At 57.0% G+C, this 27,853-nt stretch overlaps 5 protein-coding genes across 5 annotated transcripts; 2 read left to right on the top strand and 3 right to left on the bottom strand.

The window, feature by feature from the left end:
• Nucleotides 1-3,699: 3,699 nt before the first annotated feature.
• Nucleotides 3,700-8,177, bottom strand: VOLCADRAFT_106040 (uncharacterized protein; the record flags this gene model as incomplete). Its single annotated transcript, XM_002953556.1, has 11 exons — nt 3,700-3,868; nt 4,101-4,506; nt 5,071-5,185; nt 5,363-5,431; nt 5,634-5,737; nt 6,149-6,309; nt 6,731-6,830; nt 7,102-7,183; nt 7,359-7,523; nt 7,798-7,845; nt 7,998-8,177. 11 exons carry the CDS (start codon nt 8,175-8,177, stop codon nt 3,700-3,702), a joined length of 1,599 nt encoding a protein of 532 aa, XP_002953602.1.
• A 202-nt stretch (nt 8,178-8,379) lies between these two features.
• Nucleotides 8,380-9,528, top strand: VOLCADRAFT_94404 (uncharacterized protein; the record flags this gene model as incomplete). The annotated part of the gene is made up of 1 exon (XM_002953643.1): nt 8,380-9,528. The coding sequence occupies one exon, from the start codon at nt 8,380-8,382 to the stop codon at nt 9,526-9,528; it is 1,149 nt and encodes a 382-aa protein (XP_002953689.1).
• A 3,253-nt stretch (nt 9,529-12,781) lies between these two features.
• On the bottom strand, nt 12,782-17,507 carry VOLCADRAFT_106039 (uncharacterized protein; the record flags this gene model as incomplete). The annotated part of the gene is made up of 12 exons (XM_002953555.1): nt 12,782-12,867; nt 12,975-12,985; nt 13,311-13,716; nt 14,094-14,208; nt 14,387-14,455; nt 14,710-14,813; nt 15,258-15,418; nt 15,910-16,009; nt 16,281-16,362; nt 16,537-16,701; nt 17,137-17,184; nt 17,337-17,507. 12 exons carry the CDS (start codon nt 17,505-17,507, stop codon nt 12,782-12,784), a joined length of 1,518 nt encoding a protein of 505 aa, XP_002953601.1.
• A 1,517-nt stretch (nt 17,508-19,024) lies between these two features.
• Nucleotides 19,025-23,964, top strand: VOLCADRAFT_106038 (uncharacterized protein; the record flags this gene model as incomplete). The annotated part of the gene is made up of 7 exons (XM_002953642.1): nt 19,025-19,085; nt 19,278-19,515; nt 19,905-19,998; nt 20,947-21,000; nt 21,505-22,182; nt 22,805-22,957; nt 23,953-23,964. The coding sequence occupies 7 exons, from the start codon at nt 19,025-19,027 to the stop codon at nt 23,962-23,964; spliced, it is 1,290 nt and encodes a 429-aa protein (XP_002953688.1).
• A 248-nt stretch (nt 23,965-24,212) lies between these two features.
• VOLCADRAFT_82385 (uncharacterized protein) lies at nt 24,213-27,731 on the bottom strand. The gene is made up of 7 exons (XM_002953554.1): nt 27,334-27,731; nt 27,108-27,182; nt 26,408-26,573; nt 26,002-26,108; nt 25,535-25,622; nt 25,278-25,350; nt 24,213-24,985 (listed from the first exon to the last, which is right to left on the bottom strand). The coding sequence occupies exons 1-7, from the start codon at nt 27,548-27,550 to the stop codon at nt 24,614-24,616; spliced, it is 1,098 nt and encodes a 365-aa protein (XP_002953600.1). The 5' UTR covers nt 27,551-27,731; the 3' UTR covers nt 24,213-24,613.
• Nucleotides 27,732-27,853: the final 122 nt, after the last annotated feature.

The raw sequence follows: 27,853 nt of genomic DNA, 5'->3' as shown, positions 1-27,853 counted from the left end.
TGTGCACACACACTTGCTCGTACGTCGATGGGACCTCACACTTGCTAGTATGTCGATGGGAAATCGGGTATGCCATTTGCAACTGTGGAATGGGTGCAGCAGGCCCTTCCTTCCAAAATCACAGGGCGAGTTCAACTCATATCATATTTGGGCTTTGTGTAAATGATCAGGACTTAAGGGCATGCAGCGCCGCAATGGCGCGCGGGCGTCGCCAACAGCTGTGATAACTGCGTTGGGACCTGGTGTGCGCCAGCAGGGGCTCTTAGTGGTATGCTGTCATGGTTTAGAGGCATCGGCATTTGCGCATTGCCAAGTGAGCATATATCAGTGCTTGAGACTTTAAGGTGTGGGCATAACGCAAACAAGGTGAAAACACGAGTTCCTGGTGCGTTAGAGGCTGTTGTCGTGGCAGGCGTCCTCATGTTCTGATGCTGCACCATCGCAGCGGCTGTTGTAAACTGCAGTAGGTAGCGTGGCGCTGCAGGTTGGGATGTAGGCTGCTTTGGAAGGCAAGTGCGGTGATGGCATTGAATGGGATACAACTGGGCTTGTAGGGTCGTTTTCTTGCAAGTTGTTGTATATTAGGTTGCAATCCGCAGGAAGGGTCAGGGTTTACTCTGGGTGGCGGGATGTGGCAGGGATTTGGCGGGCAGCATGCTTTGCAGGGTTTCGAAGCCAAGCGTGTCAACTGTGCTGCTTTATGCGAGGCATTCAGTTGGACGCTGCCATAGTGAGTGAGGATTTCGGCACTTCTGAGGTGCACATCGTCTTGGTGTAACTTCCTGCATCGATTGCCTCCGAAGGCGTGCTTTGTCTTTTCATGGCCCACGTAGCCGGTTAGGGTTTGGGTGCTGGCTCTAGGATGTGTTACTCACGGCAGGACTAATAGAACACGATGTATGCAAGGCTAGGAATATGGGCGGCTCAGAATCCATGCAAGGAAAATTCGTACGAGGCCTCATGGAGCCGCGTGGTGGCTAGCCAAGGGCATGCAATTGGGTTGGGCGTGTTAGGCATTAGACATCGGCTAGGCACCATAGCCAGCATCAGTTCTTGTTGAGGTTCGTTGGAGCGTGTCACTTAATGATTGAGGCGGCTCATTCTTGGGGAGAAGTCATCGATTGGTGCAGGAGCTGGAAGCTTGTATTTGAAAGGAACGGTACCGAGAAGTGGTGCCTTGCTTGTACGGTGGGCCGGATACTTCTTGCAACCTTGGGAGGTTTTAGGTGCCTCCACGTAGATTGGCTTCTTCTGCGAAACTGACGACGCTTCGTGGGGTTCCTTCGGCAAATTGATGAGCCCGACAAGCCCAGTTGAGTGGGGCCGCGTCAGCTAATCCGGTCGGACACTAGGAATTTACCTGTTTTTTGGGGGCTACCCATGAGCAGTTTGAGCCCTCGACGCCTGGTTCGTTTTGGGCCTGCTGCGGGTCGAGTTGATGAGAGCTTGTCTGTAACACAATTCCTGAAATTATCCATTTTGTTAACATAGCAGTGTAGCTCCTGAGCGATTTTTAAGTGGGCTCCAAATGTGTAGTACGCTATGCCTTCGAGGTCTATGTTGCCCATGAAGCCAACCGTGCGTATCTTCATTGCTGACATTGCCATTCCTCCCGACGAAATCTTCACAACGTGAATGTATTGGTCTGCATCTAACCGTGTTCATGTTCTTCCAGCAACCGTTAAGCTAACCAGTTTGGATGGGTCACTTAGGGTCACTACTATGCCTTACAAAATGGCGGCGAAAGGCACCTAGTCATGGCGGACACTTAACTCCCAACACTCTCTCACACACATGGATGTATAATGTTCAAACCCTTTGAACACACGCGCGGTTGGTAGACTTTGCAAAGATAAGGCCGTTGGTTGCAACAGCATGCGTGTGTGTGTGTGTTGGGGGTGCGTGACCCCATACCTGTAAGACTACCCATACGAGCCGAAGGCCCAAGGGCAATATTACAACGCCTAAAAGCCACGGAGGAAACAGCATGCGCATAGGGCCCCCTCGGCCGGCATAATGACTGAGCAGCTGTGGCAGGATAAGTATTTGCAGTGGAGGGGCACAGTGATGTCAGTATGTAAGCCAGGTTGAAGCCGCCGCTAGGTGTAGAATTAGAAACTGGCTATTTCGACGGCCAGCGATATCAGCTCTCATCTTTCAAATAGAACAGTCGTCTCGCCAATGCAGCCCAAACAGCACTTTTGAGTCCTGCAGGCAGAATCCTGTTTACATTTGTAAGCGCCGCTAATTACAGCAGTTAAGTCTGAATCAAATAATAAATTGAATAGCCGTCCGATTCCCTTGGGTCCTTTAGAGCGAAATTTTCTGAGAGCAATCGCGCCATCTATAAGTTTGTGAAGTAATCAAAAGTAGAAGTGTGCATGTTGGGGTTTTAGGCGGCTGGCGCAGGCTATACAGGAGCAGGAAGAATGTTTAAAAAGTATAATCACAACATCCTTTCAACGGTCTGGCTCCGAGCCCTCCACAAAGGCGACGGAAGCTGCCAAAACGTGAAGAACAATAATCGACATCCTGCAACTGGAACAAGCCCTCGGAGTTACACCTTAGCATTCCCTTCGGCCCTTCCCGCTATCAACCGAAACAAAACGGCAGGCGCATATACTCCTATGATCTCTTGGTGACGGATGGTGGAACGCAGCACCTGTTCCGAGCACTGAGCGACGCACATCTTTGCACGAACGGCAACTCGACACTACACCAGCGAATTTCGTCCGTGCGACACTGCGACAGCATGGCGCCAAGAATGCGCACAGTGATCTCTGCATAAAAAGGAACGCAGCTCCCGCCGCTGACAGTAGGGCAGGTGCAGCGGTGGTGCAGCCCATTGCGGCGAAGGGAGCTGTTGTGAAGACGTACACCCTGGAAACGGATGTCATGAATAAAGAAAGCACGACGGGTCCGAGGAAACACACAAAGAAAACACCAACGAGACAGCCATCACGGAAACCAACGGCAACAGTCCAGGCAAGGCAAAGTAACGGCACAACAAAGAAGGTCACAGCTATCTATCTTCTATCGCCTTCCCCCAAGCATCATACCCCTGCAAAAACATAAGCAGCCCGGTCCATCCACTTAACCATAATCGATCAATGCCTCCTCCTTCCACACACAAATGTAACTTCATAGCAGAGAGTGTCACCCCATATGGAACCGACAACTCGATCGGCTCTCCTCCCTTTTTTCAGAAGCTATTCCAGACTGCCCCAGACAGCCATGCGGCTATATAGGCGCGACAGCCAACGGCACGTCATCATCATCATCATCTGGACGGCTGCCATGAGGAGGCGCTCATAGAAAAACACAAATCATCAAACATACCAAGATGGCAACATGTCGTACTTTCGGAAGCAAGGGACTCTCGAAAGGGATGCGCCATTTTATGACGTGTCGTACTAAAAGTGGCCACTTCACGCGGTGCATAGGCGGCTATTCAAACTTCTCCCACACAAAAAACAGTAGGTAACTATTCACCCGAGAAGAGGTGCACATACACGCACGGCCTCCTCCCTCCTCCCAGCTCCGCTTCAGTCCTTGTCCCCTCGCGAGCAACGCAGCACAGACATCCACACACCCAACGGGTACCACTGCTGCTCTCTCTTCCCCGTCCCTCCAAGCTACTCGCGGGTCTGATTCCTCAAAAGCTCATTCCTTACGAGGCCAGCATCTCCAAGCCGCCGCTTACCAACGCCAGGCAGTGGCGGCCATCGCGGCGACCAGCAACATCACAAACAGCAGCAAGGGGGTGGCCTGGGCCCGGCCAGCAGCGCCGCCGCTCGTGCCGTTGAGGCAGTTCGTCGGGGGACAGGGCCTCTCCACCGTAGCGGTCACCAGCTTACCGGAGCAGTCCCTAAGCGGGGTCAGGTTTGGGGGAGGAAGGTGAGGTCGAACGGAAGTGCGAAGGGGTGAGGGTGAGGGCAGCGGGTGGGAGCCGTTCTGAGGGCAAGGATGCACTACTCGGTAACCTGCTGCATAAGGGGGCTCACACAGCAGATCCCACTCGTAGATGCCGTCGAGGCGCATGCAAGGCACGACCCCCCTTCCCCCTTCTAGGCGTGTACCCACATCCACTCGGCACTCACAGGTAGACGGCTGGGCAGATGGGCTGGATGGTGGACCCGCACCGCTGCAGCGGGCAGTTGGCCGAGGTGAGCACCGTAGCTCCGGAACCACTCAAGGTAAGGAGACCGTCAGCCGAGGTGGTGGACGGGGCCACGGGAATCAGAGAGCGGACCAGGCGCGGCGCGGTCTTGTCGTTCGCGGCTTGGAGTACCACAGGCATGATGAAGGTGACGAGGTCGTGAAGCACCACGTCGGGTCGCGCCACGGCCTCCTCGAACCAGGCGGTGGTGCCCATCGCGTTGGCAGTGCCGTCCAGCCTCAGCAGCCCGTTCTGAGTCCGCAGGAACTTGAAATCGGTGGCCGCGGTGGATTCGTTCAGGCGGTAGCGGGCCAGGAAGGAGGCTACCGTGTACTGGCTTACATTGCCTGAGTGCAAGACGGCACGACGGCGGTGGTGGCGGCGGTGGCGGTGGTGGTTGTGGTGACGTGTTGCGGGGGGAGACGTGACGGGGGGACGAGGCACACATTCACCACACACGCGGGATCACGTGGGGCTGCGTCGCTGTTGTTGATGTTGATGGTAAGGGGACGGCGGCCGGTGTCGGTCTTAGCAACCACCCAACAACAGGTCACTGTGCGAACAGGGCCGCGGAACGGTGCTTTGTTGCGAGGGTGCTGTGTAGCCCCGCAGGGGAACTGACAGCACAAGAGGTACACAAATCACACAAGCAATCTTGCCCAAGGTAATTGGAACACGTTGTTGTTGAGGTAATTGGAACACGCAACCATGCACACACATCCACGCTGTATCGCCGTCCCTGCAGCCCAGCCAACCCCCACCCCGCAGCCGTGCTTCCCAACACCGCAATTCGTCGAGACAGTGGGCTCCATGCGCCATGCATCCTAGCCAGGACAGGTGAATGGATTGCGACTCATCCACCAGTCAGCACCAAACATGCAGACGGGAAGCGCCCGCTGCCGTACACTCACCTGGAACGTACGACTCATCAATGACGATGTCCACGTCGGCCAGAATGGTGCGCAGTGCCGCGGCGGTGTTGGTGGAGTTCAGGTTGTACAGCACCAGGTCGCCCACAGTGTTGACCTGTACGAGGACCAGGACGGGGGAGGGCACCCTCCGGGCACTCAGCCTCATCAAGAGGTGTGCCGGATATGCGGACACCCGCTGGAGCACGTCGTGGTCAGACGACCTACTTACTGTGCTTCCCGACCGCTACCCACCAACCCCACATGCATGCCTCCCCCACTACCGACCACCCACCTTGACGTCGGTGTAGTTCGCAAGGACGTTTTTCAGCTGGGCCAGATTGGGGAGCACACCGCCCGCGTCCTGAACGCAACAACAGTGACAGTAAAAAGGAACAGAGCAAGCATTCAAGAAATGAAGGGAAGGCCTACAATGGTATTTCCTGATTTTGAAGGTTGGGGGATCCTCCGGCACTTCCACGGCCAGCAGGCAGCGGGGCCGGGTCTGAGGGGCAAGGGGAATGCACCATCACATCCACGACTGCGCACGTCTCTTTCTGCCGTACCTCAGTGTACTGCACTCGGAAGCTATGGAACTTGACCTGGATTTGCTCCGGCGAACTGGAGTACTTAGCCTGGTAGTACAGCCAGGCCACCACGGGAGAGGCGACTGCGAGCCGCAACCCACACAGTTTACCACCCCCCCAACACACTTACGTAAGTACATACATACATACACAGGCAGTCACAGGGAAACAAACCTATGCGTGAGATGCGGACAGAGCTACAGAGCGAGTGAGGCAACGCCAAGAGATACGACCTCGAAAGCTAGTGGAATTAGGCGGCGGCCGCGGCCGGAATGTGCGATTTGGAGCTCTGAATGCCCCCTCGAGCAGATGACCGGGGGCAGCGCATCCAGGACCAAACCCGGATCTGCACGTCGTGGCGGCCCCCTACTGGAGGAATACATGGCCCCCCCCTACTGTCAAGATCTTGATCTAATGACTTCACCAGCTGCTCCCCCTCCTGTTATGTCGCCAACCGCGTTCGGACCCCGTCAACAGGGCGCCACGCCTCGCACCGTTGTTGTTGGTCTTGTAGCTCAGCACGCTGGCCGACAGGTCCGTGTAGGCGTTGTAGACGGCGGTGAACGCCCGGTTGGCGACGGCCTCCCTGTTGAAGAAGGCGGCCACGTACTTGATGTACTCCGCCGCGTGAAGGGGACCCAGCTCCACAGTGGCGCTGTGGGTGGGTGGGTGTTAGGGGCGTTATGGGCCGTTGTGGAGGGAGTTAGAGGCCCACCACCAGGTAAGGCTAGAGGGACGGAGAGGGGAAGGAGGGTCCCTTTCACCGACCGTTTTCAGATAGGTTGGTGATCGGGATACAAAGCAACCAGGGACGTGCGCTTCCAAGTGGGAGCTCGCGCGCTCTCTGTAGGTGTGTGTGCGCGAGATGGTGTGTGTGTATGTACATCTGTGTAATAGATAATGATAATGTAATTGGTAGAGCTGTAAATCAACCTGTGAGTGGCTCTCACATCAAAAGGGCATTGCAACCTCATCGCAAGCGATCCCCAACAGTCGCCGCACTGCTAAAACGGATATGCTGCTCCTGCTGCCCCGCCCAATGCCGACCAACGCAACAGCCGACAGCCCCTACTCACGAAATCATAATGGAGTTGGAGGCATTCGCGTCCTTATAAAAGCCGAACTTGCCGTCCACCGCGTCAGCCGGGGCGTTGTCGCTTGAGCGGCCTCCACACACTGATGCGAGTGGACAAGAAAACGATCAGGACACCGTGGCCAGTGAAGGCAGCCCAACAGAAGAAGGCAATGGAGCATGTGGTTGGAACTTTGCAACTGCCGAGGTTGTCAGGGGCTCGGCGTGCAAGGGCTCCTTAGCTAAATACAATACGTGCGGAGGTATGCAAGGTAAGTTGAGAGGGGAGTGGATGTGAACCGCATAGCAGCAAACCGGATGGAGCACAGGGCGGAAGGGAGGGAGGGGGGGCGGACGGGAGGGAGGGCCATCTACCTGAGCTGCTCAGAAGCTGCATGCAGGGGTCCACGACGTACGGCGTCACGTACGACACGCGGTCCTTGACTCCCAGCATGTCCTGCAAGTCACCAGCGGTGTTGTCGGGGAAAGGACAGAAACGTAAACCCTGCTGGTCCAAAGCCACCGCCGCCAAACACCATTTCATGTATCATTAACAGTGAACCCCAATTGTGCAGCCCATGGGCGTAGCGCGCACTTGGTGTTCGGTGTATGAGAAGAGGGAAACGTCTTACCATGAAGTACATGGCGGTGGTATCCGCGACGCTAACGGCCTGAAGCGGCACTGAGAAAACCTTGGTGTCCTCGGGCAGCCCGATTTGGGACAGGACGGGCTTCGTTGTCCCACACTGGTACAGGAGGTAGGTCTCGTTTGTGTCACTCTTAGCAATGGTGACAATCTGTTCGGAATGGTCGACATGGAGTTAGGACGAGAGCAGTGAAGACCGAATGGGTATCGTGACTGGACTGTGGCCTTCATTGATAATGAACCGCATGCGTGAGTTTGTATATTCACATATTACAGGAAGAAAAAACGAGCATTGGTCTACAGGCTTTGGGGGAGTCGGCCCCCGTTGAACTAGTGGGGCAGGTTGCACAGTTAGCTAACCTACCTCCCAACTGTTCGACACACAGCCCTCCGGTACCCCGGACTTTTGCCGGAAAGATGCTCACCTTATATGTGTTGCCATAAGCAATTTCAAACTCCTGAGCAACAGTTACCTACGGTTGGCGGCCAGTGTCGGCGGCAAGGTTAGGAACACAAAGAGCGACGACGCTGTTTAGACCAAAATACACAGAAGGACGACCCAAGCCCTTCATAATAGCAATCGGGACAGCCGTTGCAGTCACCCATTCCGCGAGGACTGACTTACCGTCGTCCTCTCCTGGATGGATTGCCTCGTGATTTGGTGCGTCGATGGGTAGACATCGCCAGTGATACTTAGAAGGTTGCTACTCACGCAGTCGACAGGATTGCGCACTGGTGCTGCAGCATGGGCAAACCCGAGGCAAGCTGCGACTGCAAGCAAAAGTAGGCAGTTGTGCGCCGCCATCGTGTACTTTGATGTGTCACGTTACCAATAATAGATCCAAATATAAAGACCCCAATTTCGGTAGAAGTACACACCGATTGAGTAAGGGAATTTCCTCGGGCTCCGAATCCTGTACGGTTATTATTTATAATTAAATCGGTCAAAACGATTCAGAGAAGGAACGTTCATGCTTCATGAAACCGAAATAATTGGTCATGTAGGAATGCGCTGCATTGCTACCCAATCTTTCATCTTCCACCCCAACACTGCCTCGGGCGCGTCACCTCGCCAGCCCTCGCCCGTCTCGCACCCGCGCATTGCTTCCGCTCTGCCACCTCATCATCGCCATCATAACCAGCTTGTTATTTCCGTTGCATCTACTCGCGGCAACTTAGCTCCCTTCCAGCGCGCAGCTCTTCCCGATCCTCACCAAGCTCCTGTTACCCCTCCGCCATCCAGCGCCCATCTGGGGCGAGCTCCCACCTCTCCCGAACCCATCAGCACCACCATTACCACTACCAGCACCAATCCCACCAATACTGGTGACCTTTACGAACCCTTTCATTGCAGTAAACACGATGACCGCTGGTTGGAGCTCCTCGCCCTGGACGTCGAGTACACGCACGTGCAGCTGCCGGACGGCTCCCGTCAAAGCTTGGCAACCTGGGTATGCCTCGTGGACCGCTTCGGCGGTGTACCCCTGAAGTCGTACGCCGCCCTGCCAGATAGTGAAGGCGGTGACGGCAAAGAAGGGCAGCTGCCAGCAGGCACACGCATCGTGGGAGGCGTGCCGCGTGCCGCACTTGTCGCCGCGCCGCCGCTGTCTCGCGTAAGAGAAATGGTTCTGGAGCTGCTCTGCAGCGGCGGCTGCCGCGTGCTCGTGGGCCACGGCCTGACTAAGGATCTGCGCGCGCTGGGCATTGGCGAGCGCGTGGCGACGGCGCTTCGGCGGCGCCATGGTGTACGACTGTACGACACGATGTCATTCAGCAAGTTTCGCGGGCGCGGCGGCACTGCGCGGTCACTGGCGCGGCTGGCGGCGGAGTTTCTTGACGGTCGACGGATTCAGAATGGTACGGCAGCGGCGGGGGCGAAGGGCGCCGGCGGGGGTAGCGCCGGTGGACGGCACGACCCTGAGGAAGACGCGCGTGCCGTACTGGATCTGTACGTGCGGTACGTAGATTATTCGTACATGGTAGAGTACGAGACGGCGCGGATGCTGGAAGAATACCGTCGTCGCAGCAGCAGCAGCAGCGGCAGCGCAACGGCAACAGCTGAGGAGGAGGCGGCTGCCACAATGGAAGACGCCGCGCACGTCAGGCGTGCAGACGATGGGGATTCTGGCGCGGCGGGTTTGGATTCTGCCCCCTAGTTGGAATCCCCTCGGTGGGCCCCTCGCGGTGGGCTCATGATGGCGAGACAGAGAGGGAGGGGGAGAAAGAGGGAGAAACCGTGTGCCGACATAAGTTGAAGGGGTGTGTGTGGGTGGGACCGCGGGGAGATCATCGCTACGGGCGACGAACCACCTCGTTGGTGAGTTGGTGCTGGTGGAAGTGGAGATGGGAATGGGAGGTGAGCTGCGGCGGCAGATGAGGTGTATTGTGTCGAAAAAGTGGCGGAGTCATCGGTCGCATTGCTGCTTAGGAGCCTACTAAGAGCTGAGCTGCTGCACCGCCCTGGGTCACCATAGATGGGGGACGTGGGCGATGAAGAAGCACCGGTAATCTATTCCGGTGCTGTGTGTTCTTTGTTTTGGTGACGATTCGGAATGTTTTTTCATTTGTTGCACCCACCATTGGGTCGTGTTATAGCGCACTGAGCCGCTTGGTGTGTTGATTTTCAGGGGGGAAAGCTGCTGAGCTGCTGCAGCCACCCCCGACCGACACGGTGATCAGCCATTTGCCTGGATGCGTCTGCGGCATTGCGGTGGAAGTGCTGGATGATGTCTGCATGCATCCAGGCATGTGCGGTGACTTTGCGGAGACTTGGGAATTGTAGGGTAATGCTGGGCCGGACTGCCTGCTATCGGCCCGCCAACGGCCGCGTTTCCACTGGCAAATACAAAAAGACAGCTATTACAAAACTTCGTTGTCCAAGACAGTTTGAGTTAGCACTGGCTACGTCGTCTACGTTTAGCAACAACTAGTTTAGCCTCCGTTTAGCAACAATGTCATTACCGCTCCGGCATGCCGCCTCACGTTGCCAAAACGCGACGCGGGATCCGGTATCGGAACTGACATTTCAATCCAACTGAATCAGCTGCCGTTATCATTATCTTCACATAAGGAATTCTTAGATCCTTCTTCTTCCTTCTTCGGCGATTTGCGGAACCCTACCTAGTGCGCTGACGCTACTGGGATCGCACCATGAGTGCGACAACGTCTTCCCGTCGTCAGACACGCGGTCCCCCGCAGCCCCCAGCTTTGGAGGTCGCTTGCACACAAGAATTGCAGCAAGCGGCCCTCAGAACCAACCTTTTGGTGGTCTCGTTTACCACCATAATCAGAGACCGGTCGAGGGCAGAACTGGAGGGCCATACCCGGCCATTTCAGAAATCACTCTACCAAGCACTCCTACCGCTCCTGCACTCGGCAATTGCCCACCGCCAGGTACAGATGCCAGGTGCAGCTGGCGGGGAGCGTATATCCAACTGCGCGGCGGGGCTATCTTTAACATATGACCTCGCCATCCCCCAGCAGCAACGGCACCAGCTTATCAACCTCCTGGACACACGCAGTCAACTGTGTACCGCCGTGGCCGGCCACACACCGGTCTGGTGGGTTGCCAGGGAGGGTCCCTACTATGTCATACCACAACCGCTGCAAATTCTCACCCACGGCGGCTCAGTGAGAGCCCCCGCCAGTAGACGCCATGCAGCAGGACTCATCCACCACCGCTGTGGGTCGACGGGCCGCACCCGCTGCTGCCGTTGGGCAGCGGCAGGATGCTACAGCCCACACCACGCGGCGAGAGCTTCTGACCACTGCCAAAGCGAGAAGGGATTTCATTACCGACAGCCCGTCGCAGGCAGACCTGGCAGCACCGGAAGTGGACCGGCCGTGTATTACACACTCAGTTCGACGCAGGACCTTGTCTGGGACCTGTCTTCGGAGAGTGCTGAAGATGACGCACCTATGGAAAATGCCAACGAAACTTTATCACCTCTTGTAGACCTCCAGCTGGATGGCTTCCCACTCGCCAACACCTGGCCGGAGGCTTTACAATCCCTTTACTCCCCTTCGGGTACTGGCCCTGACATGGACCTGGACCTCATGTAATGCCCAGGAATCGCCACTCGAACAGGCGGGCCATGCAACTCCTATGCATTGGCTCCCACAACGTTCGCAGCCTCCTGGGATCAGGATACAACAACGCATCCGAACACACAGCCCACTTCATTCGTCAATGGGCTCGTCAACGGCTGGATATCGTCTGCCTCCACGAAACAAGGGTAACGGCTAACCGTGCGTCTCAGGCACGAACGATACTCCACAACCTGCCTCAGGCGCTCCACCTGGGCCAGTGGGCATCCTGGTGGGACCCTGCGTTGGATAGTCGGCGTCGAGGCGGAACAGCAATCCTTGTCCGCAGCACACTACTCACCAGCGGGGCTTTAACCTTCCCGGGGGCACAGGCCCAGCCTACAATGCCAGGAGACGGTCATCTTTTGCGCTTATCCGTATGCTGGGGAGACCATACCTTTACTTTAATCAGTACTTACCTTCCTAGCGCTGATCCCCCGGCCCAAAGGACTTATATTCAGCAACGCCTCCGGCCACTTATGGCGGATGCTGGACTCCATATCTGGGCAGATGACTTTAACTTTGTCAACAATCCTGACCTCGATGCATCCACTCCTTCAGCACAGAGGAATGATGTCAACACCACGGCAGAGTTTAACGTTACTTGCCCGGGGATGATTGACACGTTCCGCCTAATACACCCCCGCCGGCGTGCTTACACATACGTCCATCCAGCGGGAGCCTCCCGTATTGATCGCATAATGGTATCGCAAGCCCTGGAAGCGGCAGTCTATGGCAGCGATACAGCCTCAGGGACCCCGGCGGATCACCAGATCACCCACACTACCCTCCGGGCAGCCCATAGCACGCACACACCAGGACCTGGCCTGCCCCGTACTAGGCTTCACTTCCTGGAACACGATGATCTATGTGCAGACTTAAATATGTGGGTAAATAACACGGCAGAATCCGCCCCCACGGACCCGGACGACCTTATTCAATGGTGGCCAATGGGGACGCTGCCATACCTCCGCGTCGCTGCACATAGGCACCCTTTTTGATATTAAGACACTTTTTTCTGCTATCGCATTTACATAGAATTCTTGCGCCAAAGTGTACCCGTATACGGGAGGCACGTAAAATAGAACAATTCCTGAATTCAGGGTTGCAGACAAGCACAGCGCTTCTCGGCCGAATCGCACGCGGCGGCGCTCTGAAAAACACCTTAGGGAATCAAATTTCTCAGCATCATCGCCCGCAACGCGCCCACCCGCAGCCCCCTCTTCCCCCTCCCTACCCCTGTCCTCCCAACACTGACTACTGCAGCAGACACGCCAAGAGCGCCAGCAAGGGTGCGCAGTACATCCTGTACCGGGCAGCGCATTACGACTCCATAGCCCAGGCCACCGCGGACTGCGAAGTGAGGATGGGGCCCCTTAGTGGCCCCTTATTGGGGCCCTTAGTGGCGACTTAGGTAAGGGGGAACGCCGGGGGGGGGGCCGGTTGAAGCCGTTCGTGCCGTTGAAGCAGTTCGTCGGGGGACAGGGCGTCACCACCGTAGCGGTCACCAGCTTACCGGAGCAGTCCCTGAGCGGGGTCAGGTTTGGGGGAGGAAGGTGAGGTCGAACGGAAGTGCGAAGAGGTGAGGGTGAGAGCAGCGGGTGGGAGCCTTCCTGTGGGCAAGGATGTACTACTCGGTAACCTGCTGCAGAAGGGGGCTATTGTTCCGGACTTGCTGCCATCTCGCCAACCGCCATACCCATATCATCGCACCTTCACTGAACCTCGCACCAGAGTAATCACAGCCCACTTTCTTAACACCTCACACAGCAGATCCCACTCGTAGATGCCGTCGAGGCGCATGCAAGGCACGACCCCCCTTCCCCCTGCTAGGCGTGTACTCGGCACTCACAGGTAGACGGCTGGGCAGATGGGCTGGATGGTGGACCCGCACCGCTGCAGCGGGCAGTTGGCCAAGGTGAGCACCGTAGCTCCGGAACCACTCAAGGTAAGGAGACCGTCAGCCGAGGTGGTGGACGGGGCCACGGGAATCAGAGAGCGGACCAGGCGCGGCGCGGTCTTGTCGTTTGCGGCTTGGAGTACCGCAGGCATGATGAAGGTGACGAGGTCGTGAAGCACCACGTCGGGTCGCGCCACGGCCTCCTCGAACCAGGCGGTGGTGCCCATCGCGTTGGCAGTGCCGTCCAGCCTCAGCAGCCCGTTCTGAGTCCGCAGGAACTTGAAATCGGTGGCCGCGGTGGATTCGTTCAGGCGGTAGCGGGCCAGGAAGGAGGCTACCGTGTACTGGCTTACATTACCTGAGTGCAAGACGGCACGACGTCGGTGGTGGCGGCGGTGGCGGTGGTGGTTGTGGTGGCGTGTTGCGGGAGGAGACGTGACGGGGGGACGAGGCACACATTCACCACACACGCGGGACCACGTGGGCTGCGTCGCTGTTGTTGATGTTGATAAATGAAACAAGCACAACAACCATGCACACACATCCACGCTGTATCGCCGTCCCTGCAGCCCAGCCAACCCCCACCCCGCAGCCGTGCTTCCCAACACCGCAATTCGTCGAGACAGTGGGCTCCATGCGCCATGCATCCTAGCCAGGGCAGGTGAATGGATTGCGACTCATCCACCAGTCAGCACCAAACATGCAGACGGGAAGCGCCCGCTGCCGTACACTCACCTGGAACGTACGACTCATCAATGACGATGTTCACGTTGGCCAGAATGGTGCGCAGTGCCGCGGCGGTGTTGGTGGAGTTCAGGTTGTACAGCACCAGGTCGCCCACAGTGTTGACCTGTACGAGGACCCGGACGGGGGAGGGCACCCTCCGGGCACTCAGCCTCATCAAGAGGTGTGCCGGATATGCGGATACCATGCTGGAGCACGTCGTGGTCAGACGACCTACTTACTGTGCTTGCTGACCGCTACTCACCAACCCCACATGCATGCCTCCCCCACTACCGACCACCCACCTTGACATCGGTGTAGTTCGCAAGGACGGTTTTCAGCTGGGCCAGATTGGGGAGCACACCGCCAGCGTCCTGAAAGCAACAACCACAGCAACCATAGCAATAACAACAGTGAGAGTAAAACGGAACACAGCAAGCATTCAAGAAATGAAGGGAAGGCCTACATACCATTTATTTTTTATTTTTTTTAAATGGTATTTCCTGATTTTGAAGGTTGGGGGATCCTCCGGCACTTCCACGGCCAGCAGGCAGCGGGGCCGGGTCTGAGGGGCAAGGGGAATCCACCATCACATCCACGACTGCGCACGTCTCTCTTTCTGCCGTACCTCAGTGTACTGCACTCGGAAGCTGTGGAACTTGATCTGGATTTGCTCCGGCGAACTGGAGTACTTAGCCTGGTAGTACAGCCAGGCCACCACGGGAGAGGCGACTGCGAGCCGCAACCCACACAGTTTAACCCCCCCCAACACACATACACACTAACGTAAGTACATACATACGTACACATACATACATACATACATACAAAGGCAGCCACAGGGAAACACACCTAAGCGTGAGATGCGGACAGGGCTACAGAGCGAGTGAGGCTACGCCAAGAGAGAGATACGAGCTCGAAAGCTAGTGGGATTAGGCGGCGGCCGCGGCCGGAATGTGCGATTTGAAGCTCTGAATGCCCCCTCGAGCAGATGACCGGGGGCAGCGCATCCAGGACCAAGCCCGGATCTGCACGTCGTGGCGGCCCCCTACTGGAGGAATACATGGCCCCCCCCTACCGTCAAGTTCTTGATCTACTGACTTCACCAGCTGCTCCCCCTCCTGTTTTGTCGCCAACCGCGTTCGGACCCCGTCAACAGGGCGCCACGCCTCGCACCGTTGTTGTTGGTTTTGTAGCTCAGCACGCTGGCCGCCAGTTCCGTGTAGGCGTTGTAGACGGCGGTGAAAGCCCGGTTGGCGACGGCCTCCCTGTTGAAGAAGGCGGCCACGTACTTGATGTACTCCGCCGCGTGAAGGGGACCCAGCTCCGCAGTGACGCTGTGGGTGGGTGGGTGTTAGGGGCGTTATGGGCCGTTGTGGAGGTAATTAGAGGCCCACCACAAGGTAAGGCTCGAGGGACGGAGAGGCGAAGGTTTTCAGATAGGCTGGTGATCGGGATACAAAGCAACCAGGGACGTGCGCTTCCAAGTGGGAGCGCGCTCACTCTCTGTATGTGTGTGTGCGCGAGATGGTGTGTGTGTGTGTATGTACATCTGCGTAATCGTGCGGGCGGGGGACCACATTGCCAATAATCTATGATACTGCGCTTGGTGGCAGCTTTTAAATGGCACAACATGCGGAACGTCCTAATAAACGATAATGTAATTTGTAGTGCTGTAAATCAACCTGTGAGTGGCTCTCACATCAAAAGGGCATTGCAACCTAATCGCAAGCGATCCCCAACAGTCGCCGCACTGCCAAAACGGCTATGCTGCTCCTGCTGCCCCGCCCAATGCCGACCACCGCAACAGCCGACAGCCCCTACTCACGAAATCATAATGGAGTTGGAGACATTCGCGTCCTTGTAAAAGTCGAACTTGCCGTCCACCGCGTCAGCCGGGGCGTTGTCGCTTGAGCGGCCTCCACACACTGATGCGAGTGGACAAGAAAACGATCAGGACACCGTGGCCAGTGAAGGCAGCCCAACAGAAGAAGGCAATGGAGCATGTGGTTGGAACTTTGCAACTGCCTAGACTGTCAGGGGCTCGGCGCGCAAGGGCTCCTTAGCTAAATACAATACATGCGGAGGTATGCAAGGTAAGTTGAGAGGGGAGTGGATGTGAACCGCATAGCAGCAAACCGGATGGAGCACAGGGCGGAAGGGAGGGAGGGAGGGCGGACGGGAGGGAGGGCCATCTACCTGAGCTGCTCAGAAGCTGCATGCAGGGGTCCACGACGTACGGCGTCACGTACGACACGCGGTCCTTGACTCCCAGCATGTCCTGCAAGTCACCAGCGGTGTTGTCGGGGAACGGACAAACGTAAACCCTGCTGGTCCAAAGCCACCGCCGCCAAACACCATTTCATGTATCATTAACAGTGAACCCCAAATTGTGCAGCCCATGGGCGTAGCGCACACTTGGTCTTCGGTGTATGAGAAGAGGGGAAAGTCTTACCATGAAGTACATGGCGGTGGTATCCGCGACGCTAACGGCCTGAAGCGGCACTGAGAAAACCTTGGTGTTCGCGGGCAGCCCAATTTGGGACAGGACAGGCTTCGTTGTCCCACACTGGTACAGGAGGTAGGTCTCGTTTGTGTCACTTCTAGCAATGGTGACAATCTGTTCGGAATGGTCGGCATGGAGTTAGGACGAGAGCAGTGAAGACCGAATGGGTCTCGGAGTCAAGGGGCAAGCGGCTCAGCGCGATGTGTATGTTAAAAGGAAAGCCATGATATGGTTAACGGATGTTGCATAGGCCCTGGCCTGGCACTTGCAGATCATTATGTGCAGATCATGCACATAAATTGTGGTGAAAATGGATGTCGCGGTACTTGACGTTGTCTGCATGTCGTCAACATGGACTGTGGCCTTCATTGATAATGAACCGCATGCGTGCGTTTGTATATTCACATGATACAGGAAGAAGAAACGAGCATTGGTCTACAGGCTTTGGGGGAGTCGGCCCCCGTTGAGCTAACAGTTAGCTAACCTACCTCCCAACTGTTCGACGCACAGCCCTCCGGTACCTCGGACTTTTGCCGGATAGATACTCACCTTATATGTGTTACCATAAGCAATTTTAAACTCCTGGACAAAAGTTACCTACGGTTGGCGGCCAGTGTCGGATGCAAGGTTAGGAACACAAAGAGCGACAACGCTGTTTAGACCAAAATACACAGAAGGACGACCCTAGCCCTTCATTATAGCAATCGGGACAGCCGTTGCAGTCACCCATTCCGCGAGGACTGACTTACCGTCGTCCTCTCCTGGATGGATTGCCTCGTGATTTGGTGCGTCGATGGGTAGACATTGCCAGTGATATTTAGAAGGTTGCTACTCACGCAGTCGACAGGATTGCGCACTGGTGCTGCAGCATGGGCAAACCCGACGACTGCAAGCAAAAGTAGGCTGTTGAGCGCCGCCATCGTGTACTTTGATATGTCACGTTACCAATGATAGATCCAAATATAAAGACCCCAATTTCGGTATAAGTACACACCGATTGAGTAAGGGAATTCCGTCGGGCTCCGAATCCTGTACGGCTATTACTTATAATTAAAACGATATAGAGAAGGGGCGTCCATGCTTCATGAAACCGAAATAATTGGTCATGTAGGAATGCGCTGCATTGCTACCCAATCTTTCATCTTCCACCCCAACACTGCCTCGGGCGCGTCAGCTCGCCAGCCCTCGCCCGTCTCGCACCCGCGCATTGCTTCCGCTCTGCCACCTCATCATCGCCATCATAACCGTCTTGTTATTTCCGTTGCATCTACTCGCGGCAACTTAGGTCCCTTCCAGCGCGCAGCTCTTCCCGATCCCCACCAAGCTCCTATTACCCCTCCGCCATCCAGCCCCCATCTGGGGTGAGCTCCCACCTCTCCCAAACCCATCAGCACCACCACCACCACTACCACCACCAGCACTTATCCCACCAATACTGGTGACCTTCACGAACCCTTTCATTGCAATAAACACGATGACCGCTAATTGGAGCTCCTCGCCCTGGACTTATAAGGTAGTGCCCAATTGAGGTTTGAAAGGAGGGAAATCATGCAGGGAAGCTCACTGCTACGGGGGTTTAGGTTCGTAATCCGCACCTCGGGTGTGTGCGCAGGCTTCTGAATTCGCGTTTGGGATATTGATAGTCGATTGGTCCCTATCGGAGGGTACCTTGCTACCCAGGCGGCCCAACCTGACCGCTTCAGTTTACCGTTTCCGTTATTCAGCGGGGCTAAGTTCTTGATAATCTGTGTGAGCTGAGGGTGTATATTTACGGCATCAGGACGTAGTCTTAAAGATATCATTACTTCCGATGGGTTTGTGATAATTTCCATATTGGTCGTGCTAGAGCCTAGCGCGTCGCTGCACATAGGCTTGAGGGTACCCTTCTTGATACAAAGAAACTTTATATCTGCTCTCAAATCTTCATAGAATTTTTGCGCCAAAGTGTACCCGTATGCGGCAGGCCCGTAAGATAGAACAATGTCTGAATTCAGGGATGCAGACAAGGACGGCGTTTCTCGGCCGAATCGCACGCGGCGGCGCTGTCTCAAAGCACCTTCCAGTTCACGGTCTGGAGTACTTATCGGCACTCGCCTGCAAGTCTGATCCAAGAGGTCGCACGAAATGGTACGTCTTGCGCCGACCGGGATACACAAGTGATCACCACATGATCGCGCATGTGAAAGGCCTGCGACGTCAATTATTGCTAAATATATTCATAGCAGGCAGCACAACCCATTATAAAATCCCAACCTGCTGTTGGTGTTCGTCCTACAAGGACGAATGGTGCTATCCTACTTTCCTGCTGTGATTTGGGTTTCGAGCTTCCGGCCACGCCCAAATCGCACTATGACGGACCCCCTCGAACTCGATACTTCTGCGATACCGTTTACGTACCCCCTTTCCTCTCCGAAACCTAGGTACGGCACGTACACAGATGAACAATATCAGGCCCAGCGCCAGAGCGAGGAGCGCGCGCGGTGGGCTGCCGGAGTCCGGTGAGGCCCAGCTGCCACCTCCCAACCGACCGCAACCCTATCTTCTCTTGAAGACGGCTGGCGTTGCTCCATTCACGTCTCCGTGATCTCGTGCATGGTTCTTGAACCCCTGGGGGCCGGGCCCCCCTCCTCCATGCACACCATCTTCCTTGCTTGCATGTTTGCATGCACCTCCCCCTCCCTGACTCGTAGGGCGGCATTTCCTCCTCACCCCCGTACCCCTCCCACCTAGGACCCTGACGGGCAACCAGTCCCAGCTCTCCTGGGAGGGCTCCCTCCTGGAACCCCCGGCGCTGCTGGACGGGGTCACGGTGGTCATCATATCGCCCAGAAAGCCCGTGACAGTCGGCACGGTGGCGAGGGCGTGTGGCAGCTTTGAGTGCGAGGACCTCAGGATAGTCATGCCCAGACAGGAGTCGTACATCACCCGGTACGACGGAGAGAGGGTGGGGGTACGAGAATGAGGGGGAAAGACGAACCACGAACGAGAGTGAGGGGGACCGCATGTAGCAACCAAGGGGGGAATAGAGGGGACACGGCGGGCGGAACGACCCCCTGCACTCCACCGCTCGGGCCCGACATGCATTGGGTAGGAGCTGCCGTACAGACCGTACAGGCCGTACGTAGTCCGTGAAGACCCTGCTGACTCACCCGATACACTTCCGAACTTGCCGTCGTCGTCGTGTTTCCACGTATGTTTGCATTTATGTATGTATGTACATCGACTCGAATCCCTCAGCATCATCTCCCGCAACGCGCCCACCCGCAGCCCCCTCTTCCCCCTCCCTCCCCCTGTCCTCCCAACACTGACTACTGCAGCAGACACGCCAAGAGCGCCAGCAAGGGTGCGCAGTACATCCTGTACCGGGCAGCGCATTACGACTCCATAGCCCAGGCCACAGCGGACTGCGAAGTGAGGATGGGGCCCCTTAGGAGGGCCCGGGAAGGGGAATACGTGCGAGGAAGCAACCACCCAAAGGCGGCGGAGGGGAGGGGGGAACGATGGGGGGTTGGCGCGGTTGAAGCCGCTCGCGTGCCTCTGTGTGTGCACATATGTATATATGTATGTATGTACGTATGTATGTATGACTTAGACTACACTGTGGGCCGCGAGAGCCGGGGGCCGAAGCCGAAACACAGCGCAAGGGTCGGGAGCACACAGCACAAGTCGGTTAGTCTTGTGTGCTTCCGACCCCGACTCAGACTGCCAACACTCTACGCAGCCACTCTGCAGCCCCTCCATCCGGGGATGGCGCTGCAGTGAAAACACCACGAAGGGCTCTCAGGTCCCGCTAGAGCGAGTCCACAAGTCTCAGCTAGGGCAAAGGCTCTCTGAAACAATCCCCCAAAACACCACCAACGAAAACGGGATTCCAAGGGAAAAAACAAAAAAATACGGTTAGGGCAGTCCCGGCAGGGGAGGGCTCCTGATACACCTAACAAGCCAACAAAAAACCTCCAAGAGAGAAAGGCTAAGAGAGCTCGACACCACAAGACGTCTTGCAGCCACCTTACAACAACTAACCTCCACTACCTGTCCCTTCCTGGGCTGGTCCAGGGGAGAAGTAGCCATATAAAGAAAAGGGACCACGCACAAGCCCGATCACCACTGCAGGGGCCCGGGATAGACCGGCGAAACCACAAAAGCGATAGCGTTGCCACGGCACAAAGCATGTATGTATGTATGTGTGCGAGGGCGGAAGGGGAACGTTGGCAAAGCCCCCGACGGGGGTTGATTGCTGCACTCGGCCACCCGGGGGGGGAGTACCCAACATTTACAACGCTATACCTTACACAACAATTACGGACACGCGCACGACGTAACGCCTACGTAGCACCGGACATCCAAACCCACACGCAGGTGCGCATCGCCTTCACCCGCTGGTCCCAAGCCAGCTCGCCTCACGTGTTCAAGGTACGGCAGGGCGTTGCAGCAAACCGGCACGATACATGTGTACGTCCTCGTGTTGTGTCTGTCTATCTGTCTATCTATCTGTCTGTCTGTGTGTCTATCTGTCTGTCTATCTGTCTGTCTATCTGTCTGTCTATCTATCTGTCTGTCTATCTGTCTGTCTGTGTGTCTATCTATCTGTCTGTCTGTGTGTCTATCTGTCTGTCTATCTGTCTGTCTATCTGTCTGTCTGTGTGTCTGTCTGTATGTCGGCTTTCCCACTCTGTGTGTGTGTGTGTTACGCAACCAACCGAGGGAAGCCCTATACACCTTACTAGGACTTTGTCGTACTGCCGGCCCTCACGTCCCCGCGGCCTCCTACCGGGCTTTAAACCGGGTACAGTTACCCGGCCCCGGCCCCGGGCCTCTCCCCCTCCCATGTCGCTTCTTGCACATGATCACCGCCTCCCCGCCCCGGGCCCCCTCTCTCCCCCGCATGCCCCCCCCACACACCGCCCACGGTCCCAGGTGGACATCAGCAGCCTCGCCGACCACCCGGCTGTGCATGACGTCATCACACAACCGCTGAAGGACACGGGGACGAGGAGAGCGCCCCGAGCAGCCACCGCCACCGCTGATAATGGCGCTGGTGCTGGTGCTGGTGCTGGTGGCAGCGATATCTCATCGCCGCCGGCGCCGCTACCTTCGCGGCCGACACCCGCGACCTGGTCGGCGGCGACGGCCGCTGCAGCGGAGGCGGCGGAAGTACGGCTGGCGGCGGCATCGGTGTTGTCCAGCTCTGGCGGCAGTGGTGATGACGAGAACGAGGAGCCACCGCCGGCCCAGCAACCTAGTCAACAGCAGCAGCAGCAGCAGCAGCGGGAGGCACTCGCCACGTCATCAGGTTGGGCTTCCACGGGCTGCGATAGCCGAGGTACAGACAGTTACCCCAGCTCCGGCTACGAAAGAAACCCCGCGGCCACGAGCAGTTTCCAACAGCCACATCATCACCACTGCCACCACGCCGAGCACCAGCATAAGCTGCAACCCGCTTCCTCCAGTGACGGCAGCAGCAGCATGAGTAACGCGGCTGTTGTAGCCGGTGCGGGTGCGGAGGGACCCACGGGTCGGCGGCCTCCTCGTGTGGCACTCGTGTTTGGCCGCGAGGAGCTGGGTATGAGTGACGAGGAGGTGGACAGCTGTGAGGTGTGCTGCTCCATACCCATAGGCAGGCTGCAGGTGTGTATGTGTGTGCATGTATGTATGTATGTACGTGAGAGAGAGAGGGAAGGGGAGGGAAGGGAAGGAAGGATCATTAGGAAAAGGGTTTTTATTGTTTTCCTTCCTCCTCACTGGCAATGAGCCGCCCCAAACCGTTTTTGAGTCTGCATGGTGTGTGTAAAATTGCTCTGCGCGGTGGTGCTTGTGAAGGATTCGGGATTTCGTTCGTTCTCCTCCCGCTATTATGTGGTTCCCATTGTTGCCATTTGTCACTGGACTTCGGGCCGCGTCGTGTCCTTGTCTAACCCTGGCCGCTTGTCACCTAACCGGCCGCTCCCAGCTTTCTGGCCCCTTCCCGCCGTTGGTTTTGAGCTTCCAGAGTTACATATCCTCCCCCCGGGAAGTTGCATCATTGCTCCAACACCAAACTCCAACAGCGCTTGTTCTCTTAGGCATGTCGGCAGCTGCCGCCTTTGTCTCCCGCGTGTAAGGTTCCCCCCGCCCTCACCTAGCCGTTTCGGACCTCTTGGACACCGGCAGCAGTTCACTTCCCACTTTCTCGCGTGCGATTCAACCCCCTCTTCTCTCCCCCCCTCCCCCCCTGCAGGAGTCCCTCAGTCTATCACATGCAGTCAGCATCGCCCTGTGCACCCTCTACCAAGCTCGACTGAACCACCTAACAGGCGCAGCGGGGGAACAGGCTATAGCAGCAGCAGCAGCAGCTGGTGAGGCGCAGTTGCTGCTACAGCCACACCTGCACGTGGCGACCGCAGCAGCAACTGCAACTGCCGGGGCGACGATAGCCTCCCGGGGGGAAGGACCGTCGCTTTCGGAGTCCGTCGCTTAAAGCGCTGTTGGCACGGCCACAGCCATCACGGTAACGGCCGTGTGAAGCACCCAGCATTCCAGCTGCCTAAGGCCGCCATCACCACCATCACTACTAGGGGTGGGAGGGGTTGAGGGTGAGGTTTGCGTCTCACAACCCCACTCGTATTCCTGATGCAGTATCTGACTGGTCCTGGCGTATCCGTCTACTTCTGGTGTCTGCTTCATTCGTCAGTGGTTCGCATTACCTCCCCGTTGTGGACAGGGGCCCTATGAAGGCAGCCCCCGATGCACCGGTCGGAAAGGCGACAGGCGGTCAGGGTACAAGCGGCTGCCTGCACCCGGGGGACCTGCTGGGGGCTGTGGGAGGAGAGCCAGGAGGAGGGGGTGTGTGGAGTCCGTCCCTTGGGGAGGTGTGAGCTCTCAACGCGGTCGTAGCACCCGACTGGGGCAATGAGTAACAATCTGGCAATGAGTAACTATCTGGCTTGGAAGATAGGTTGAGACTTTGGATTGACCGGCTGATGGTTCGGTTGGGAAGGCCTGAAGTGTTATATGAATACATACATACTTACAGGTCCTTGCCGCCGCACGTGGTACGGAAGCTGGGGTTGGGCTGTGTGTGGGAGATATTCCAGGAGGGCCGTGCAGCAAATTGGACGAATGGAGGACCCACAAAGTGGGGAACAGGGCGTCGAAGATCTGTGTGAAGGAGGTTGCCGGTTTGAGCCTGCATCGGACCGCAAGCTCCATCATCACTTTTTCAGCTCTTGAACTGAGTTTGCAAATGCTTTTGTCCTTTGTCTTATGACGCTACACTCCACCACACTTCGCCAGCAAACCCCCATTACACGCAGTGTGTGGAATTGCGGCGCCGCTCCCGTCGGTGGCCCCAAACCACCCTGTGCTGACCCGCGGTTCGTGATCCAGGTGCTGAGCTGATTGAGTCGTCTGTGAGGGGGCGCTTTCATTCAGCGGGTGCGGGTCTCCCTTTGCGCATCACGCCCTTGACCTCCGCATCGTTTGCTTCTCAGCCCGCGTGCATGTAAGAGAGGACACGACAGACACATGGCAGGACATACTTCACAGAGGTGTTCCCGCGGTGTTCTCATCTTCACTGAGGCTGCTCTTAGCGGTTGCATGTGCTCCCGCGTGTGTGTGTGCGTGTGCGTATAAAGTAGGGAGAGAGAGTGTGCGTTACACCACCTGGAGTTGTGGAACTACCCTTCAAAGATATGACCTACGGGACCGGAGCCCGGAGGGGGCCCAACGGCAGATAACGGTTGTTTGTGTTTTTACCCAACACAAGGTACTGCGATAAGCCTTCCCCCCCACACGTGCAACCGCGAGCAGCAGGTCAATGAACATCCTACACCAAAGAGACTCGAACGGGGGGCTGCGTCTTCCCAATTCGCTTCGTCCCACCTTTCCTCACAACCCCCACACATCCCGCCTCCATCCAGCCAGTGTCCACGCAGCACGCTGCTGAATCCCTCAGACCACATAGACCACATAAAACACAGGTATCGCCCTCTTTTAACCCCCCATGCATGCAAAACCCATTTCACCCTCCATCACCATCCCCTTTTCCCTATCCTTTCCCCCCGTCTTCCTCTTCCTCCTCTTTAACTGCGAACCGCATCACCGCACCGGTCGGCCGCACCGCCGGTGGCGAGGGCAGCGGTGGGCCCCTGACTCCATGGCCAGATCCCCGCGCCGGTCCCCCCTCCACCCCAGCTCCTGTAGCTGTCTCTGCCCCCGCCTCCGCGGCGGCCCCCTCCACCACCTCCCCATTCACGTACTTCTCCTGCATGCCTAGCCAGATATCGCGATCTGATAAACCCGCGTCCGCGCTGCCGTACAGCATCTCCGGCGGGTACGGTGTATGGCCCCGCAGGGTGGCGAAGCAGTAGCCGTTGGCCTTGTCAGCAGCCACCATCAGCTGCTGCAAGCTGGCCTTGTCCTTTGAGGGGCACGTTGCGGAACAAGGGGGCCGAAGGTGGCGGGGGGAAGGGGAAATGATGCGAAGCAGAAATAGTTAGGCCAGGCCGGGGACCTGGGTTAAGGTACTGGGCCAGGGGGAGAACATCCAGGCCGGGTGGGGGAGAACTTGAAGGGTACACAGGAAGCAGGTTTTGGCTTAGAAGCGAACATTAAAGGAATGTTCCCTCTCCAGCGGGATACAGGATCACGACCGTCGCAGTCGCAGTCGCAGCAAAGCAGAACCGTGGCCCCGGCCAGCTACGCTTTCGTACCTGTATGGCAAACGGCATGAACGACACCAGGCCGTACTCTTCCACCACCTCACACAGCCCCTGGCTCAGCTTCCTGCGGCGCAGTTGTTTCATATTGTCATATTGATGTGCGTCTGAACAGCAGTCGTGGCTTGGCAGGAAGATATTCAACAGCATATTACAGCAACAGCATCAAGACCGACGGCCATCGGACATCGCCCGACATCCGCAACGGCTCTGGCGGCGGTTGATTTCCGCCCCCTTATCCGCCCCCTTACCGGAACTTCTTCGAGAAGGGCTGACTCCCCATGGCGTGCACCAGAAAGCCCAGGTCCTGGACCTCGGTGTAGAAGTCCAGGTTGAAGTCTGGACGCCAGGGAGGGGACCCGAGCAGGGGGCCGTGAAGGAGCACAGGAAAGAGAGGGGTTGGAGAGGGCGCAGCATCTGATCGGAGGGAAGGGGGGAGAGAGAGCGGAAGGGTGCTCCACCAACTCGCCCTGCTAACCCCGCACCCAGCCGTTCCTCTGACCACTAGTTATTACACCACAAACCAGGGACCACTAAGACGACAATGAGCTAAGACTGAGCCCCCGGCTCCTACAAGTAAGGACTGCAAACGAGTCATCGTCCGGCACACCGCAGGCAGACGCCCAAATCTCCCCATCGCCCCAAACTGAGTCAGCGTTCGGCGTCGGGGAAACATTTTCCTGTTAGGTTTGCCTATATGCCTAAAAACGCTCCTCACCTAGCTTGCCGTACTGTCGTACGAGATCCATTTTGGACAGTACGTTGATGTGCGGTAATTCCAGATGTAACATCGTGCTCAGTGACAGCAGCAACGCCGAAATGTACCTAAGTCCGACGACGGGTACGACACCACAATAACAAGAGTTTTAAGAGGGATCAGCAGCAAAAGTACAAGTAGTACCTGCAGACGCACAACTACCAGCAGTAGCAGTAGCAGCACACGCATATGCGCAGCACAAGGCCCCACAGCAGCAGCCAAGGAGTCCAATAAGGGCCGGAAATCCGACAACTGCCAGCGGCCATAGCAGCCCCCTCTCCCCACCCCGCCCCACCTCCCACCCCACCTCCCACCCCAACCCCGGGGGGACCTCACCCACCCCCACCCCGGGGCCCGCACCCCTCACTTTGCCGGGTCTGTACACAGGTGCGCGTCCACCAGCTGTACGGCAACTAGCCGGTAATGATACTGCGCCCCCGTTAACTCGTCCAGTACGGCACGTACGGAGCCGCCGCCGGGCCCGGTGAATAACTCAACTTGGCCCGGGCAGTCGAATAGGAAGTAGTAATCATCTGGCGGGCAGGGAACAAGGCCCCGGCGTGTGCGTGTGTGTGTGCGTGTACCAGGGTAAGAAGGACGGAAAAATGACAGACCAGTCTGGTTGATGGGCTGCGAACCGCGGGGCAGGGAAGCGGTTTCTGCCCACCACACCACCTGAGAGGCAGTTGTGAAGGAGGAGGGCGAAGAGGAGGAGAACGCGGGGGAGATAGATAGCGTGGGAAGCAGCAGCGGGCGGAAGGTCTCACCCTCCCTTCCCTCCTTGTTCGGGAGGGATCCTCAAGGCACCCCCCTCACCCTCGCCACCCTTCCAGAGGAAAGCAAGGAAGGGGGACGATACAGCGCTCACTCGCTCGCACTTGAAGGACAGAGAAAGAGGGGGGCCTGCTTCCCCTCCCTGCCTTTCTGTTGGTCGGCTAGCTGACTGGGTCCTTGAACCGCATGTCGCTAGGAGCGGCCCCGGGGCCCCGTAGTGCCCTCCTGGGCCATTGGGAGACCGCGCCTGGGGGCCGTCTTCGGAGCCCGCTTTGGGCGCTCTCATTGCTTACCCTTTTCTAAGGGCGCCAGCTTCTCATGCAGCCAGTCCAGGTTCTTGGCCAGATAGTCCATGCAGTACAACATGCCTGGTCGGAGACGGGGCGGGGGCGGGGCCGGGTACAGATAGAGAATGTGTACAAGAACGAGTAGCGCTGAAGAGGGATGTGGGATGTATGCAGAGCCAAAACACAACAAATCAGGCCGGTGCACATCGCCGCGCCCGGACTATCAATCTACCTCCATTCGGTCCGAGCTTGAGCTCCGCCATGACCTCTTCCAGGCAGACTAAGTCGGCGATGTCCACTGCGGCCTCGTACGGCAGCATGTCGTTGGCGGGGTCAAGATTGACGATCGCAACCTTGCGGCCCGTAGCCTGCATAAATTGCTGCATGCCCCGACAGTAGGTTGTCTTGCCGCTGCCGGGTGGGCCAATCACGACCTGGCCGAAGGGCATCTTGACGGACAATGAAAGATGAGCGCTGCTACCAAGTCGGAAGGTAATTGCTAATACATATAGGACACGACATAACAAAATCGTTACATTTGTATCCTAGGATGCGAAGTGCGGCAAGCCTTCTACTTCTAGAAGCGAAAAAGCAATACCAAAGCACCCCAGAAACGTGAGTGTTAATCTGACCTCAGCACAAAGGAAGACGGAATGCTAGGTTAAGGTAAGTTGAATGCATTATTTATGGTCACTCCTTGTTCTAACGGTTATCGGTTTCCTTGGAGGTCGTTATTTTGTTAGATGCCCATT

Source organism: Volvox carteri (genome assembly GCF_000143455.1).
Source record: "Volvox carteri f. nagariensis unplaced genomic scaffold VOLCAscaffold_37, whole genome shotgun sequence".
Taxonomy (NCBI): domain Eukaryota; kingdom Viridiplantae; phylum Chlorophyta; class Chlorophyceae; order Chlamydomonadales; family Volvocaceae; genus Volvox; species Volvox carteri.
The sequence above is the reverse complement of the archived record's forward strand: the minus strand, read 5'-3'. Positions and strand labels throughout refer to the sequence as shown.